Genomic DNA, 17,731 nt, shown 5'->3' on the forward strand with positions numbered 1-17,731 from the left:
CCATGTTCGTTTTCTGTTACATACTTTTAAGTCATTAAGATACCATTCTCGATTCTGACAGAAGTACGTTACTGCCACTTATACAATTCGGTAATCTTAACACTTGAGTAAGTTCATTTGGTTAATACTCATAACCGTACCATGCATCATAGCATCAACACTAATCAAGTTTATCACTGATCAACAAACACATCAATATGACACCTGATATATGTAAGGGTCTGGTTAGGTGAGAACCGTAGTCCTAAACCCTAACTGTGGTGGGAGTCGTCACCCCTTCAATACAATATTTATGCTCGAGCTCTATAGGATAGGTAGCGAACCCCCTGTCTTACACCGCATTTTACGTGCCGGCCAACACGGACGCCGGGATTTTACATGCCGGTCCATGGTTCGACATTACCTTACTATCAGGGTCATTCAATAAATACATTTCACACAAGTACATCACATTTTTATTACTCCAAGTTGACTTTGAATTTGAATTTGACCAACCTAAGTGGTAACTTCATTTATTTAATATAATTCTTAATCATAACGTTTAATTTACCTTTACGTCTTTATATGTTCATTACTTAATTTTTACACATTAAATTTTATTTATAACTTTATTTTAATAGGTCATTAAATTTACACTAATAACTTAATATTTTATTAATAGTCTCCAAATTAGTATTTTCCACAAGTAGCAACTATTCTCTTGAAATAAGTTCCCAAAATCAAATTTTCCAACTTTAAAATAAATAAAACTTTATTCTCCTCACAAAATCAAGCATTCTAATTAAAATTCAAGTTAAACTGCAACCTTTGGATAAGTTTTCAAAATTCAACAAGTTTACTAAAAAAAATAATTATTTCAAGTTTCGAAAAACAAGTAAACTTATTAGATTCGCAAAAATCAACATTCTAGTAATAAAACAAATAAAACTTATAATTTCACAAAAATCAATATTTCACACAAAGTTTAAGAACAAGTTTAAAAAATACTTTTACATCTTTTTATATAAATTTTGGTCAAATAGTTAGCAAATAAAATATTATTTTGTACTAAATAGTAATCAAATGTCACAAAAGTTATTTTTTTTTTAATTTATGAAATCTAATATATTCAAGAAAATCACTTCAATATTTAATAACTTATAAAGCTTTCTCAAAAATAACTTTTAAGATTTTATTTTAATATTATCATAAAGTATCTTATAATAATATAAAAAAAATAAATCAAACTCTTTTTCTTTTTAATATGATAATGGTCGAATAGTCTATGAGTATTTTAGAGCCTTTTTCACTAACAAAACAACTTCATTTAATTTATTATAGTAAATTCAAGATTTAATTAATTAACATAACCACTAAAAAAAATAAAAACTTTACACAATAACTTAGAAATTTACTATAACTTTAAGGATAAACTTAAATCTCAGAATAAAGTATAATAACAATATTCTTAATATAATCATACTTAGTAAAAATACGTTCATAAAATAACTTAATACCTTATAAACTAGTTTGAAGGCTAACATAAACATATTAATACAAAATTCTAACATAAAATAAATTCTTAAATATAATAACATTTCTAATGTAACACATAACTCATAAATATACTAGCACTAGTTTATAACATAAATCATGCTTAATATCACTAGAATATAATTTTGCACTCAACTTCCTAAATTGTTCAAAGATTATTAAATTAACATACTAAAAATACTTTTAGCATACACATACTTAATATAATCTTGATCATAATTTCATTAAACTAAATTCCACTAAAATATATCAACATATTTCATATTTTGCATATTATAAAGTAAATATAATGTAAAATTCCACAAAAAGAGTAGGGTAAGAAGTTATACCATACTAACACCAAGGATTAGTACTAAGTACTAATTAGGAAAATAATAAGAAATAAGATCCTCCAAGATAGATAATAATGCTCCAAAGATAATTAATCCCAACTCCCAAAATAATGATGATGATTTAAGCTAAATAAAGAGTGTTTTAAGCTCCATGTTCTTTAATTTCTTCAATTAATAAAGGTATTAATGTAGTAAGATTTTAATGAAATGAAAGTATAAGAAAGAATGTTAGAAAGATTTGATGATGGTGGTGTAAGTGATCTCATGGCTAAGGGGGGTATTTATAATGGGTTTGGGCAACTTTGTAGTTCATTAGATTGTATGAAAAAGAGTGTTAGGAGTATAGAAGAAGGTTAACTTGTGTAAGTGATTTAGAGTGTGTAAGTGAATGTGTAAGAGTTGGAGTGTGTAAGTGAATGTGTAAGAGTTTGGAATGTAGAAAAGGTTAGCTTGTGTAAGAAAATGGTGATAGCTTGTGTAAGTGATGAACATCATGGGTTACCTTAGAAAGGATTTTGGTTCATCAAAATTTTGTTCTAGTATGTACAAGTGAATATACTTTAAAATAATGGGTAAATTTAATCATGAAAATATGTAGTTCATTTAAAATTTTGCTTAAACTATACTTAATGTTAATAATAAAAATACGACTCATTTTTATGTAAAAAAATAATTACATCAAAATTATAAGGTTATAATAATAAGTAGTAATGTTAGTTTAAGGAAGAAAGTTAAAAAGTAACGTTTTACAAAACCGTGAATATAATAATAAAATTTTTACTTTTTGTACTATAAAATAATAAAATAATATTTTAGTGCTTATAAAAAGATTTTAAACAAAATACTATTTTAAAGTTTAATATTTGAAAGAAATTACAAATCGGAAAAGATTTAGGAATTAAAGAGGGTTTGAAATAGATAATCAAAGGATTAGAGATTTGAATTGAAAATTCAGAATAAATTAATCGGAAGATTAAAATTAAGAATTTTGAGTCTGTTACAGCAGCACCACAAAGCCTCCTGTACAAGTATCCTAGGGCTGCGGAGCCCCAGCTATACTCGGCGATGCGCTCCCACGAGTCGTCAAGTAAAGTTAAGTATAGGAGCTGTATTTGGTTGCTTGTTTTATCTGCAAACAACACAGCTCCTATCAAGTATAAGAGGTACGCCTCATCAGCATCTCCGGGGAGTTGCTAGAAGGTCTGAACTAACCAAGTGCATCGCAAACCGCTCCCCCTGATCACTTCCGGTGGAGGGCACTCTCCCAGTATGCGATGCACCATGTCACGCCAGCTTGATAGCTGGCGTCCGCCTGTACACACAGCACGTCCCTCTATGGGAAGCCGCATTAGTAAGGCTACATCAAGCAATGTGATGGTAGCCTCACCGAGAGGGAGATGAAATGTATGTGTCTCCTGACGCCATCTCTCGACCAGTGCTGTGATAATGGCACGGTCAACTCTGCCATATGCGACGAGATGAAAGTCGTATAACCTCGTTAGCTCTAAGTATGGGATGATTCTATCATCGATCACCCATGGAACGGAATCTGGATGCCTGGTGCCCAACGTTTCCGCATCAGACACCTATGAATATTGAAATATAATTAACTTACTTGTATGTTAGCAATAGTAAAATGTAAATCATAAGTATCGTAAACCTAACCTGGGCATCCCAAAGAGGAGTACTCCTGTGTTGATGCTGCATGGTCAAGACACTAGGATTTAGGGGTCTTGGAGCTGCTAGATCCATCGCCTCTACTGCTGTGTTCGTGTTTGTTTTAATTAGTATTACTTTGAATGCTCCCACATCGCATCTATAGCCTCATCATCCTCAATAGGAAAGGCAATAAATCCTCCACTCAAAGCATATTTAAAGCTTATATTTACGGTACTTCTAGTAGGGTTCAATACAATCTTAGAACATATAAAACGTCTAAAGTGGTTCAAATCCATGTTCGAATTGCAAGCAAACAACTTACGTCTTCCCCCAACATAATGAACTTTGCCATTATTTTCTCTAATAGAACCATTCCAAAAACATACTATAGTCACGCGAAATGATGCCATTTTCTACATTAAACAAAGAAAAGCAACATCAACATCAACTCATGCCCATACAAGTACATTATATTCATTTGATTATAATCATTTTCGGTCTAAAAAAATTATTCAAATCCATAACGTAGCTAAGTTCATACATATATAATACACGTAAAATCCAAATAATAAATCAATTCATAAGTTCACCAATAATATTTCTAATACCAACATCAACATCAACATTTCTAATAATATTCAACTAATACAACAACATTACTTCAAAATCCAACATAAAGCTATAAAAACAATTAAAAATTACCTTCAATGCTTATGGATGATTAAGATTAATCTTGATTTAACAACTAGAAACCTACATTTGAAAAAACAAACAAATTTGTTTAAAACCCTAAAAACCAAAATACACACCAAAAAAACACAAAAAAATTTACCTTTGAGCAAGCTAGAGTATCCCACACTAAGTTTGAAGTGCCAAATTGAAAGAAGAATGCAAGATTTGATAGAATGAATTAATCGTTTTACAGGGAGAATGTCGAATGAATTAAGGGTTTTGCGAATTGGGTAAAATGCGAACAAAGGAAACTGACCTGCGTTTTTGTAGAACAAGTCTGTTCGCAATTAGTAACTGCGAACAACAAATAAGACAAAATAGCTGTTCGCAGTTACTAACTGCGAACAACTAGTTTGTCTTATATGCTGTTCGCAGTTACTAACTGCGAACAGCTCAAGAGCACAGCTTTGGGGTTTTCACGCTTACTTTTGGGATTTTTTTAAAACTTAATTTATTTAATTATTATTATTTTTTTTTGCTCAACTATTTCAAATTTTCAGTATTTTGTCCCTATCTCTTTGTGTTCTTTTATACTTGTACTTTATTTAAAAATATATTCTAAAAGTCTCATTAACTAAAGTATATATCTAAAATATCATCACTTACCACTCATCCTTGAGACATTTGGTTTTCAATCCAACTATTTGAAAGGGGTTTGGTGAAAATAAGAGCCAACATGTGTTCTCTATTAATCTCAACTACATTGATTTCACTAATATTCTAAATTTCTTTGACACAACGATATTTAACTTTTATATGTTTTATCTTACGATGTAAAATGGAGTTCTTAGAAATTACTATCCCTGAATCAGTCTCACTATGATAACTGCAGTTCTTTCTTGAGCTTCACCAATATCTATCATTATTGTTCTTAGCCATATTGTTTGACTTGCAATTTTATAAGCTGTAAAGCCTGTAATCATATCATACAATTATACAATACTATAAAAGTGTCGGAAAATTTTAAGTGTCATCTTCTAATTAAAGAGGCTTGACAATTGGAAAAATATCATTAGGTGTGAAATGATAACATCTCATATTAATTAATTTTTTTTAGTATTAGTATGACTAAAAATGGTAAATGAATAAATTAAACATATAACATTAATTAAGAAAATAAATATAGTAAAATTTTTGACTTAATGAATGTTTTGTCTTAGGATGGGAATTAATTAAGATCAAAAGATTATGTAAAGTAGATGATATTTGATTACATGAAATGTTTATCTAATTTAGAATCTAATATTTTTTGTTTAAAATTGGAGCTAAATTAGGTAAAGTATTTGTATAATTTACTACCGTAATTCTATTTAGTTAATTTAGAATTTAATTTGTTCAATTGAATGAAAAAGAGTTATGTATTGGGTAAATAATTAAAAAAATGTCAGTAATTATATTTTGATCTAAAAAGGTCATATATTTAATAAATTTAATAATAATAGTATATATACTTGCATTATTATTTTAATATATATATATATATATATATATATATATATATATATATATATATATTAATTCGTGCATTATACGAGTTCTATACTAGTAAATACTGCTTTTGTTGTCGATTTGACTATTGTATCTACAAGTTAATAATCCATTCTCTAATATAAAAGTGTAGCTTGAGGTGTTCTTCTTATCATCAATAAACCATGCCCAATCTAAAAGTCACTACTTTTGGACTAGTAATCATGATTAGAACTGAATAGAAACTCATCTCTTAATTAATCCAAAGTTTAATGGAATGTGTTTGACTCTAGCCGTATTGATTAATATAAATCTTGTTATGAGTTCAAATAAATAAATCCGTAATTTATTTAGTCAAACCCTAACCACCCAACTCGATTCAATAACTTTTTAAAATAACTACCCACTACTCATCATAACCTACCACTCACCCATCATACCCATAATTCCCACATTAATTCACCATCCAACCTCCATTCTACCATTATAAATACATGTCGCGTCATCATTTGCACCGAACTAAGCTTTTATATTGCTGTCGTTACACCACAATAAATATTCACCCTCCTACGTATAATCTATACTGAACCAAATTTTCCTTCAATTGATCTGAACTCATCCTACAATCCGTTAATCTTGTATTCATTCATTATCATATATTCATTACTTTCTGTCTCCCGATCTGACTTGAGCGTCGGAGGGGTTTTCCGGGAAATCACCCCCGGACAAGGCTAACGTTGTATTGCAGGATTTGAGGTCTCATCAGCGGAAGGATCATAAACATTTTCAGCATATTGATGATTGTACCCGATTACACCTATCTCCAAGTATTTTAAGTGTCTTTTACATTTCCTCGTTTCATCACCGAAACAAATCTTACTATAAATTTGACTTAATTCAAAATCAAATTTAACTTGGTGTGATATTGATATGTAACAGTGTTATATTCGATTTAACTCATATACGAACCAAATAAGATCTGAATTGAGTGATCAAATTTAGAATTCAAAATTTTTGGGCTAATGATTGTTTACGTTGCAACATGACTATGACATATGTCGTAACATTGATTTTGATAATTAGTGTAAATTTTTAGAAGTTGACCGAAGTCTATTATTAGAATTTAGAACTCAAAATTTTGTCATATTAATTGTAAATTGTATAGCGAGCATTTATTAGAAGAGACATTATAGAAAATGTGATCAAGAGAGACCAAGTCTCCCCAATTCAACTATGCAAGGTCGTCCGTCATAAGAGAATTAATAACCGCTTAAATTACAAAAAATAACTTAAATTTTGTCATATTTTTGCATTTCAATTCGTTTGTCGAATTATTTATATCTAACGTTAAAAATTATACAATTATAAAAATTTAATATTATAGACAGAAGGACGGCGGCAACTCATACCCATAGAGGAGAGCACGGCCAAAGGAGTCCCCCGGCTCGAGAAAGATAAAGAGAACTCAACTATAAATAAATGCATATAAATAAAATAAATAAGTAGAACTCAACTACAAAATAGAAGAAAACAAAAACTTAATAATAAAAGAAACGAGAGAAGCAAGATGGCAAGAACACCAAAAGATAATCTAAGAGGACATCAGTAGTCTAAAACATGGATATGACGCCTCCAACTACCCCTATCCCTAGTTAGGCCCTCAGAGAGGTTTAACTCATGTAAGTCAACTTTTATTTGCTCATCCCAAGTTCTCCTGGGTCTTCCTGACTCCTATTACCCTCTACTATAATGCTTTCTACCCTCCTCACAGGGGCGGCGAAAGTCTTTCTCTGCACATGTCCAAACCACCTCAATCTATTTTCGCGCATTTTTCTAGAAATAGGGGCTACCCCTAGTTTGTCCTTAAACTCTTGGTTCCTAATTCGATCCATCAATGTGTGCCCACACATCACCTCAGCATACGTATTTCTGTAACTTCCATCTTATGTTCCAAAATCTTCTTTACAGGCCAACATTCGGTCCCATATAGCAGAGTAGGTCTGATTGCTGCCCGGTAGAATTTTCCTTTTAACTTGCTTGGGAATTTCCTATCACATAGCACCGCGATGCGGTGGTTGCTCGCCACTTGAGCCAACCCGCTTGTACACAATGATTTACATCTCCGTCAATTTTCCCATCCCTTTGAGTGATCGATCCCAAATACTTGTACTTGGTCGTACTTTTAGCAATTGCTTCATCAATGGACACCTCTGGTTCACCTACCGGTGCTGTCCCACTAAAGTCACAGCGCAAGTACTCGGTCTTCGTATGACTAGTGCGCAACTCTTTAGCTTTCTAAAGCTTCCCTCCACTCATCCAATTTATTACTAACCTTCTCTCTAGTTTCTGCTACCAGCACTATGTCGTCAGCGAATAGCATGCACCATGGTACCGTCTCCCAAATAGATTTAGAAATCTCTTCCATAATGACAGTAAAAATGAAAGGGCTTAGAGCCGATCCCTGATGTAGTCCAACTTTAACCGGAAAACGCTCTGTTATCCCCACCGGTGTTTGAATGTTAGTCAAAACTCTGTCATACATATCCTGTATAGTCTCAATGTACACTAAAGAAATACCTCTATCCTTGAGGCTATCCCAGATGACACGTCATGGTATGCTATCATACGCTTTCTCCAAGTCAATCAACACTATATACAGATCTTTCATTCGCTCCCAATATTTCTCCATTAGTCTCCTCAAAACATGAATTGCCTCAATGGTTGACCTTTCTGGCATAAAACCGAATTGGTTCTCTATAATCACCGTTTCCTGTCTAATTCTCCTCTCTATCACTCTTTCTCATAATTTTATTGTGTGGCTTAGAAGTTTAATACCTCTGTAGTTAACGCATACTTGCGCATCGCCTTTGTTCTTAAACAGAGGTACTAATATGCTATTCCTCCGTACACTATGATTTGAGCAGTTGAGAAGTGTTAGCCATTAAAAACTAAAAACAGCCAAATACTTATGATTTTATAAACTTTGCTAATAGAATACTCACAATACAGTGTGTCAAGGCCTTTTCCTTCTTTTCAAAGCGCACTCGGCACTTCTAAAGTTCTAATTCTTTTCTTATCATGGTGTGCCTAACATTCATTACTCACATAAAATGCTGAAATTTCAACTTTCTCAACTCATTTCTTCAGGAATCCCGCTTACCTTTTCTTGCGTGTTCCTTTATCCCCCTATTTTCTGACCTAACAATTCTACTTTCAAAAGAACTAGTAGGACTACTTTATTTTATTACAATTTGATTGTTAAAACAATTATATATAAAATATTTGCCTAATACAGACTTGCAAATCAATGGTAAAAATTGGTACATACTTCTATCAAAACAGAGAAAAACAAAAGCTGTGTACTGCTAATACAAAATGACAATAAGTTTTAATTTATGCAGCTCTAATTAGATTAGGATGCTATACAAAAGAAATTACATTTTTAAAAACAGAATACAACTGAAAAAAATAAATTAATATTTCTAGTTTTTCTTTTACAATTTATAGAGATATTAGTGAAAAAGTGCAGTAGATCAGACGAATTCTTCTTCTCCAGGAAGAACAATACTCCATGAACTGAATTACTTACAAACAACAGCGAGCGAGATGATGAGATGTGACAGATTTTAAGTCAAAATTGGCAGCCGCAACAGAGGTAAAAGAAACAGAGACTAGAAACAAGGAAAATTGCCTCGAAAACTGAAACAAACTTGAACAACAAATCTTGAAGGAACGAGAATTTAAATTTATTAAGCTTCTTCCATTTAAACCTAAAACCAGAGCTTAATACTCGCCATCTCCACGCTTCTTTGGTCATCAACCTCTTCACAAACCAACTTTTCTTCGTTTCTGGACTCGTCGCCATTTTAGGAGGTTCAGAGAGAAAAAATTCGCGGTGGTTTCTCTGACAATGGAGGTTTAGAAAGAGAAAGAGAGTGAGGAGAAACGGGAGGAAGTGTAACGGATACAATGACGACTTGGTTAATGGGTAGGATGTCTGTTGTGTATTTAAATGATGATTATAGAAGGGTAATGTTGGAAAATGGTGAGGGAATATGAAGCTAACTGCATTTTACGCGAACGAGTGCGTCACAACTGGGGTGAGATGTGCGCCAGGAAGGTACGTGCGTTGTTACAGGATTGCAGTTTGACGTTGACCATTCACTTTTTCGAGATGGTAGTATTTAGTTTTCCTATAACGCCCTAGTAGTATTTTTGTAAGATTTTTCCACATAATAGCATTCAGTTTACGCATTGTCTAACTACCGTAGCATTTTCCGTTAAATTCTTGTTAATTTCTATTTAATTCATTATTTTGTAAGATTTTTCTACATGGTAGCATCCAATTTTTGCTCTCAAATGTTTAATTCACCGATTAATTTATCAACGCCCTTAAATGTTGTAACAATTTTATTTTCAATCAAATTATTGGCATTATAAAGTTCAAAAGATGCATTACAAACACTAATAAATAATTCAAAAGCCGCATTTTATAAGCTCAAAAAATACATTTCATAAGTTCAAAAGGTGCGTTCCAAGCACTAATACACATCTACTTAATCGTTACAACATTTAAGGGCGTTGATAAATTAATCGGTGAATTAAATATTTGAAAGCAAAAACTGCATGCTACCATGTTGGAAAATCTTACAAAATGATGAATTAAACGGAAATTAACAAGAATTTAACGGAAAATACTACGACAGTTAGATAGTGTATAAACTGGATGCTACCATGTGGAAAAATCTTACAAAAGTGCTACCATTGGCGTTTCATGAAAACTGGATGCTATCATATGAAATTTCCCTATTATTAAGCTATTTAGCCCATGTATAATTTTTTTTAATATTCATTACATACTTTCTCCGTTCCATTATACTTACTACATATCACTTTTTACGCAATCCAATGTGTGATTTTGATCACACATATCTCAAACAATTATTAACTAAAAGTTACAAAAATTTGATATAATAAAAGTATGCAATCAGACGATTTAAACAAGATCCACTTGACTATATTTCTTCGTACACATTAGCTGCAATATATAAAATAAGCTTGAAGATGAAATAATACCGTTATATCTTATGTAGCGAGTATTTCAGAACGGAGAAAGTAATAGACTGTTGGAGGGGAGAGCTAGGATCAAAGCCCTCTAGCAAAAATCGAATTTAGGTTCCTCTTGCGAAAATAGTGCATTTTTCAACTAATGTACGATCTCATTTTCAACTTTCTCCATTCGAGAAGCTTGTTACATTACTGTTATTAACAATATTTATAGTTCAAACTTAATTTATATATTGTTGCTAATGTAAAAACAAAATATTGTAAAATGAAATCTTGTTTGATTATGCTAATCACATATATACTTTCATGATGGGCAAATTTTTATAAATTTTTAAATACGCATAGTTTAATTTATAAATGATCAAGATATCATATAATAAATATAATGTAAGGAGGGAAGTAATTCTAATTAACCTTGAAATTAGTATCGTGGGCAACCATATGTCATGTTGTGCTGATTATTGTATTTATCGTGACTTATATTAAGTTATATTGTGTCAAATTGTATTCTGAATCGTAATGTGTTGTATCATTATGTCTAAACTTATCAGTTTACTCTTGTCTTATATCTTTCCTTATGCAAATAAATGGATATAATTGAGTTAGTTGTGAGTTCATCATGATTCTCGGATAGTCGATTTTTTAGTTGATAGTGAATAGGACTAATTATTATATAGTCACATTGAATAATATTAGGGTTTAAATTATCAGCGCTTAGTTATAATTTGAATTTTATTTGTATATACTACGATAAATATTAAATGAAGTATGATATAATTTAATAAATTTGAATTTAGTATAGCTAAACTAAACAAAATAATAACTAGATAATTAATATATTCAATACATGATTAGATATTAAAAGCATCAAAATTCAAGTAGAAAAGATAGTTAGATATTTACTTAAAAAAAAAAAAAAGGATAGTTAGATATTTTTGCTAGAGCTTAAGACACATTGAATTTGGAATTAAGCTAAACAACGTACATCAAGTCATCAATTGAGTGTCTTATAGTTCTTGGAATTGGTCTCTTTAATTTTGGTGTATTGTTAAAATTGAAGTGTACTTTTCTATTTTATATATGTATTAAAATCAAAAAAATAGCGGAAATATGTTTTTTTTTTTTTTTTTTTTTTTTTTTTTTTTTATATCTTATGGCTTTTTCTTATTTTATTTTAAAATAATAGCTTTAAAAACACCATAATGATAAATTTTTATTGTACGATGAGTACAATAAACATGACATTTATGGTGGAAATTTGAAAATTTTGACAAACTTTATCTTTAATATTATAATACTCCTAGTTGATTTTATGACTTTATTATTGATCAATTTGTGTTTGACATAGTAAGTTTATAGTTTCAAAATTCAACATATAGTAAAATGTTTTTGTTAATGATTACATATACATGTGTTGAATAATTTCATATAAGTCATATAATAATAATAAGACCAATTTTATGCTTTTTGTAGATAAATACTTCTATTTCACTCCCATTTCATAAAAGTTAGGAGTAATGAGCACGCAAGTTGCAATCACTAGAAATAAAAATGTTTGGCTTTAGTTGACTTGTTTGACCAGCTCAAAGTGTTAATTTTTGGTATTGATTTTTAAATTAGCTACATAAGTTAACTATTTAAAGAGATATTTCATAAAAAAATAGACAAACTATTAGCTATTTATTAGAGAAAAATGGACCAACAAGATAAAAGGTAATGAAAAATTTAATCGCCTTTTCATTTTGACTGAAAAACCATTTATCAAATGATGTTTTTCTTTTTTGGATCAATCAACGACATAAGTCAATTTAAAAGACAATTACCAAACACCTTAAGACATTCCATTAACAAAGTTCCTAGAAGATGATTAAAAAGATCGAGAAACGAAAATTTTAAACATTACTTTCATTGATATATTATATACTAGTATGAATTATATACTTGATTAGTCTAAATATATATAATTTTAATATATAATTTATTTATTTTTTTGTAAAACGTATTTTTTTTTATAGAAATTGACATTTGAATTATACTTTAAAATATTTTTTAAAAATGCAACTAATTATACTTTAATTTTTTTTTGTGATGAGCAACAGGCAAGCTAATTGTATACTCAATAGTTTGAAAACAATTAAAGTGAGTGCTCCATTTTTTCTAAATTAGCATTATTTTTTATTTTAATTAGTTCATCCTATTAATTTTTATTAATTTTTTTAAATGGTTCTATTATTTTTCTTTTAATCTCATTCATAAACTTATTTTCTCTATTTTGATCATTTATTTTTTATTTTTTTTTCTTATTTTCCGATTTAATTTAAATAATTAGTAATTTCACTTATTACTTGTGACAAAGAGGAGGGAGTAGTGCTAGTTTTCATATTTGGTGTGCGGAGAATCCAAATAAAATTGATCAAAACGCAGAATTAGACGAAGACTAGACCAAGTGCCAACCTCCCAAATTTAATGAAATCTGACCTTATTACTAAGTAGAAACATACTTCCAAAGTCCTACTCAAATTAAATTATAATCTATCTCCATTCTCCTTATAGGGAATAAGCCGACCTATATATTAGTTAATTTTTTTAATTAATCACTTTAAAACTATAATATACTAATTTAGAAATCTGTGTAATGCACGATTTTTTTAACGTCGACATATATAAATATATGACCTTATAAAATAAAACTAGAGATATTATGCAGTAGAAATACCCAATTTTAACAGTCATATGTATCAATTATCTTTGTATTTTAGAAATTGTTATAATATATTACGTAATATATTATATTCTTTAACTTATTCAATTAACTATAAATAAATGCTAGTCAAAGATGCTTTATTGTAAAGATATTGGCCAAGATCAAATATTATGTCATTTTTCTTTAGCCAATGAAATTTCATTTTGCAGACTTCTCTTTAACTTTGACACTTGAAAATTTTCAAGCTTTTTAATATACTGTATGATATAAAGCAGCCTAATAAAAATGATATTACCATGAGAAAACTCATTTAAGAATTTGTGTCTCAGCTCAGATTGCTATCACGACATAAACTAATACTCCTTTGTTCTAATTATTTAGTCTGTTTGTTTTTAACATAGAGATTAAAGAGTTAGTGTGTTGAAAATTATAAAAGAGAGACTGTTAATGGCTCGTTTGTTAGGTAGTAATAAACGGTGATAATGAGAATGAAAAATTAGTGTAATTTTGGTTGAGAAATCTCTTTCGTACCTTGATGGTCATGCTTATTCAACTTCAATCATCTCATTTTCATCATAAAATTCAATCCAATGTGTTACCATTGGGAGAGGTGGTATTAGGTGGTATTAGGTGGTAATAGAAATTTGTAAATAAAAAAACTTTCTTGTGAGTTGTGATCAAAGTTTTATTACCATGGGAATGATATAGAACTTTTGATGAAATTTTACACTATAAATCATTCTCATTACCACCATTTAATACCACTAACCAAACGGGCCGTAAGAGTTAGAGAATTGAAGTTATATTCAAAAATAGAAATTGGAGAAATACATTGAGAGAGATTAAAATAGAAAATGAGATAAATTTATTGAGACGGAGGAGCATAGACATACTGATTGAAATTTTATGTAAAGCAAATTTTAGTGCACGTTATGTTTGCTAATGATGAAAAAGTCGAAAACAAGCTCTTTGTTAATATTTTCATGAAAATAAGAGTAATATTATTGATGATATTTGGCTCTCCAAATTTTACTCTAGATAAAAAAACTATATTATGACATTTGGATAATAAAATGTTGTAGAAAAAAGTATAGTAATATTTTTTTGATTTAAATAGTAGCTATTTATACAAACATTACCAATTAATCAATTATATGATGATCTACAATACTCATACATATTTCTTGAGTTTGTCAAATATTTTAAGCTTTTACAATGATCAAATTAGGAGTATATATGTATGTAATTGTGATCGTTCATTTGGAAAGGCTTTTTTTTTTAAATTTCATTTGCAAAGTCTTAAAGCATTGAGAATAATATAATCTTTTCCTTTAAAATCGAAAATTATTAATTGGATTAAGTTTTATTTTTCTTGAGTTAGTTTCCTGGTTTGATTTTTCTCTTTTCTATATCCATCGTAATCCAAAAAAATATATATTTTTCATTCCTCGAATATACATCAATTAGGAGTATTCACTATCCTTCTCATGCTCGGCACAGGGTTGGCTACTATGACTAGTTACTAGTAATCACTAAAACAAAAATGCATACATTTTCTACCCATTAAATATACTACGAAAAATAACATATTATAAAAAAAAATATCGCTTTAAGTAGCAAACTTAAAAAGATAGAAAATAATTTCCATGATATAATCCCCTATTACAACAATCTTCTAGATTTTGGAAAGTAAAAAAGAGATACACCAACAGTTAGAACGTACAAATATAAACATGCAAATAACGAGGCATGCTCATATAACAATAGGTACATATTCTCTCTTCGTCCTGTCTTAGTATTTAATGTAACAAAATATTAAATATATACTAATATTAAAAGGTGCTCGATTCTTGCTTTTTACTTTCTTTGTATTTTTTGATTTTGCTGTTGGAAAATACCTACATATGATTCCACATCAAAAAATTTGAAAAAAGTTAATTAATATATATATTTGATGGCATGGGCGGATTCAATTGAATCCTGTGCCCGCACATGAGGGCATTGCAATTTTGTAAAAATTTATAGTTTGTAAGATTTGAATCTAAACCTTTTGTATTGAAGCCTTTCCGAGGAAATTCATGACCAGCTGAGCTACACACTTTCTGTGTAACTCTTGTCTCATGATGTTCTTATTACTTAATCTTTTATAAAGCGCACATATATATACATTTCAATTTGCAATTTGAAAAATTAATTTCACAATATGAAAACTCGTCAAAATAGATTATAAGATATTATTTTTTAGAGTTGAATTAAAAACATTTATTTTTAACATATATATTTAGAATTTTTTATTGAATCGTTTTTGTCATGATCGTGCTCTCACTGAGTTTGACTCCTAAATCCGTCACTGCTGAGTTGATGGGCTACTCCTAATACTTTTTAGTTTTAGAATAGAAATTCAATGAATTTGTGAGCAACTAACTCTCCTCTTCTGTGGGTCTTGTATATCACTTGCATCGTATAATTCAAAAAATCTTACATATTTGAGTTATATAGTAAACTCAAAGTGACCGAGAAGATAGTGTATATAATTAAATATTGCTACCAAAAATGATTGGTATGTTTAGTAAATAGCATTATAATAAGTAACTGATGCTTTATTTAGTAGGAGACAGCAGAATGAATGAAAAGAATAAGTCATAGGTGTAACAATGAGCATGGCAATTGGTAGAAAAGAAAGTAAGACAGCAAAGTAGTCTTAGACATAACGTCTATGCTAACGGAAAGATCGGAAAATTAATTAAAAATATGATGGAAAAGCTTGTTCTTAACGTTAATGAAGAAATCAATACTCTATGAATAATTATGCATAAATTATTACATGATATGGTCTCACTATGAGAAGCACTTCAAATATGGATTAAATAGTTTATCTAAGAAGTACTAGCTATTAAAGTATAAGGTGTTAATTCGGATTATCGAGTTAAGTTTTTCAAGTCGGTTTGAAATTGGGTTTTGTGTCAAAATTGTTTTTTACATAATTATAAATTATTTTTGATGTCGGGTATAGGTAAAGGACACTCCCAGTATCCCGTACAAGGCAAGGTCCTGATGGGGTTTTTTTTTTCTTGAAAGATACAGACAAACCATACCCGTTCCCCCAAGGAGGGAGTAAATAGAGATGCGCGCAGTCAAGAAACCTCCCAATTGATAGCTTCGACACATACTGGGCGCAGCTATCAATTGGGAGGTTTCTTGACTGCACACATCTCTATTTACTCCCTCCTTGGGGGAACAGGTATGATTTGTCCGCATCTTTCAAGCAAAAAAAACCCCATCCGAACCTTGCCTTGTGCGGGATACTGAATGTGTTCTTCACCTTTACCTTTTTTTACATTTTTAAAGTCGGGTCAAATCAAGTTCAATTACAAGGTCGAGTAAATTTCAAATCATCTGGATTTTTTTTAACACTATAAGCTTTTTATTTGAGATCGTTACGGTTTCCAACAAGAGTATATCATAATAATTTATTATGATGATTTGATAATGAGCTGGGTTCCGAATCATCACTTTTTCCAACAGCTTTCAAGTATCCCTCAAAGATATGAAGCCAGCCTAGGCCCACTCTGTCATTTTCTTTTTTTGTGCCTGCTAAGCGAAACTCCATGCTCCATGGTGGCTGAAAAATTTACAACGCCCACTAACGACACCTAAATTAATTACTAAATTATATGAATATGATTAATATAACCAAGAGAAAATGAGATAAGATAAATATATAAGAATGAAAAAGGCGGTCAAAATACTATACAAATTCTACTTTGTAAAGTTGAAAATACATACTAAAACGGAAAGAGAGACAATTTTATAGAGAATGAGGGAACTAATCAAGATTCAACAGTTTGCTACATGTATAATTTATGAGCAACTCGAGAAAAAAGAGGAAAAAAATATAATTTATGAAAAAGTAGAAGAAATATATAAATATAATAAAAAGATGAATTTAATGTGTAATTGAATGAGAATCAAAGAAATTGTGACTTATGACAAAAATATAAATACAGCAAAACTCATGGGACAAAAAAAAAAATTCATAACAAAGAGAGTATTTTGTTCAAGTCATCATTTCATTTTATTCTCATGCACACAAATTTTTTTTCATTTGTCATATTATAATTACACTAAAAGCTATTCCTCGTACTTTTCTTGCAAATAACTATTATTCCAAATAATGCTAATTCATTAAGACAAAATAGCATGCAATAACTAAAAATTAATTTTTAGCAAAGGTCCT

The 17,731-nt window shown here is 29.9% G+C and overlaps 1 protein-coding gene across 1 annotated transcript; it reads right to left on the reverse strand.

Annotated features, from left to right (window-relative positions):
- Positions 1-9,027: 9,027 nt before the first annotated feature.
- Positions 9,028-9,748, reverse strand: LOC130814503 (uncharacterized). Its single transcript, XM_057680591.1, has one exon. The coding sequence runs from the start codon at positions 9,586-9,588 to the stop codon at positions 9,355-9,357; it is 234 nt and encodes a 77-aa protein (XP_057536574.1). The 5' UTR covers positions 9,589-9,748; the 3' UTR covers positions 9,028-9,354.
- Positions 9,749-17,731: the final 7,983 nt, after the last annotated feature.

Source organism: Amaranthus tricolor, chromosome 6, assembly GCF_026212465.1.
Source record: "Amaranthus tricolor cultivar Red isolate AtriRed21 chromosome 6, ASM2621246v1, whole genome shotgun sequence".
In the NCBI taxonomy this organism is placed as follows: Eukaryota; Viridiplantae; Streptophyta; class Magnoliopsida; order Caryophyllales; family Amaranthaceae; genus Amaranthus; species Amaranthus tricolor.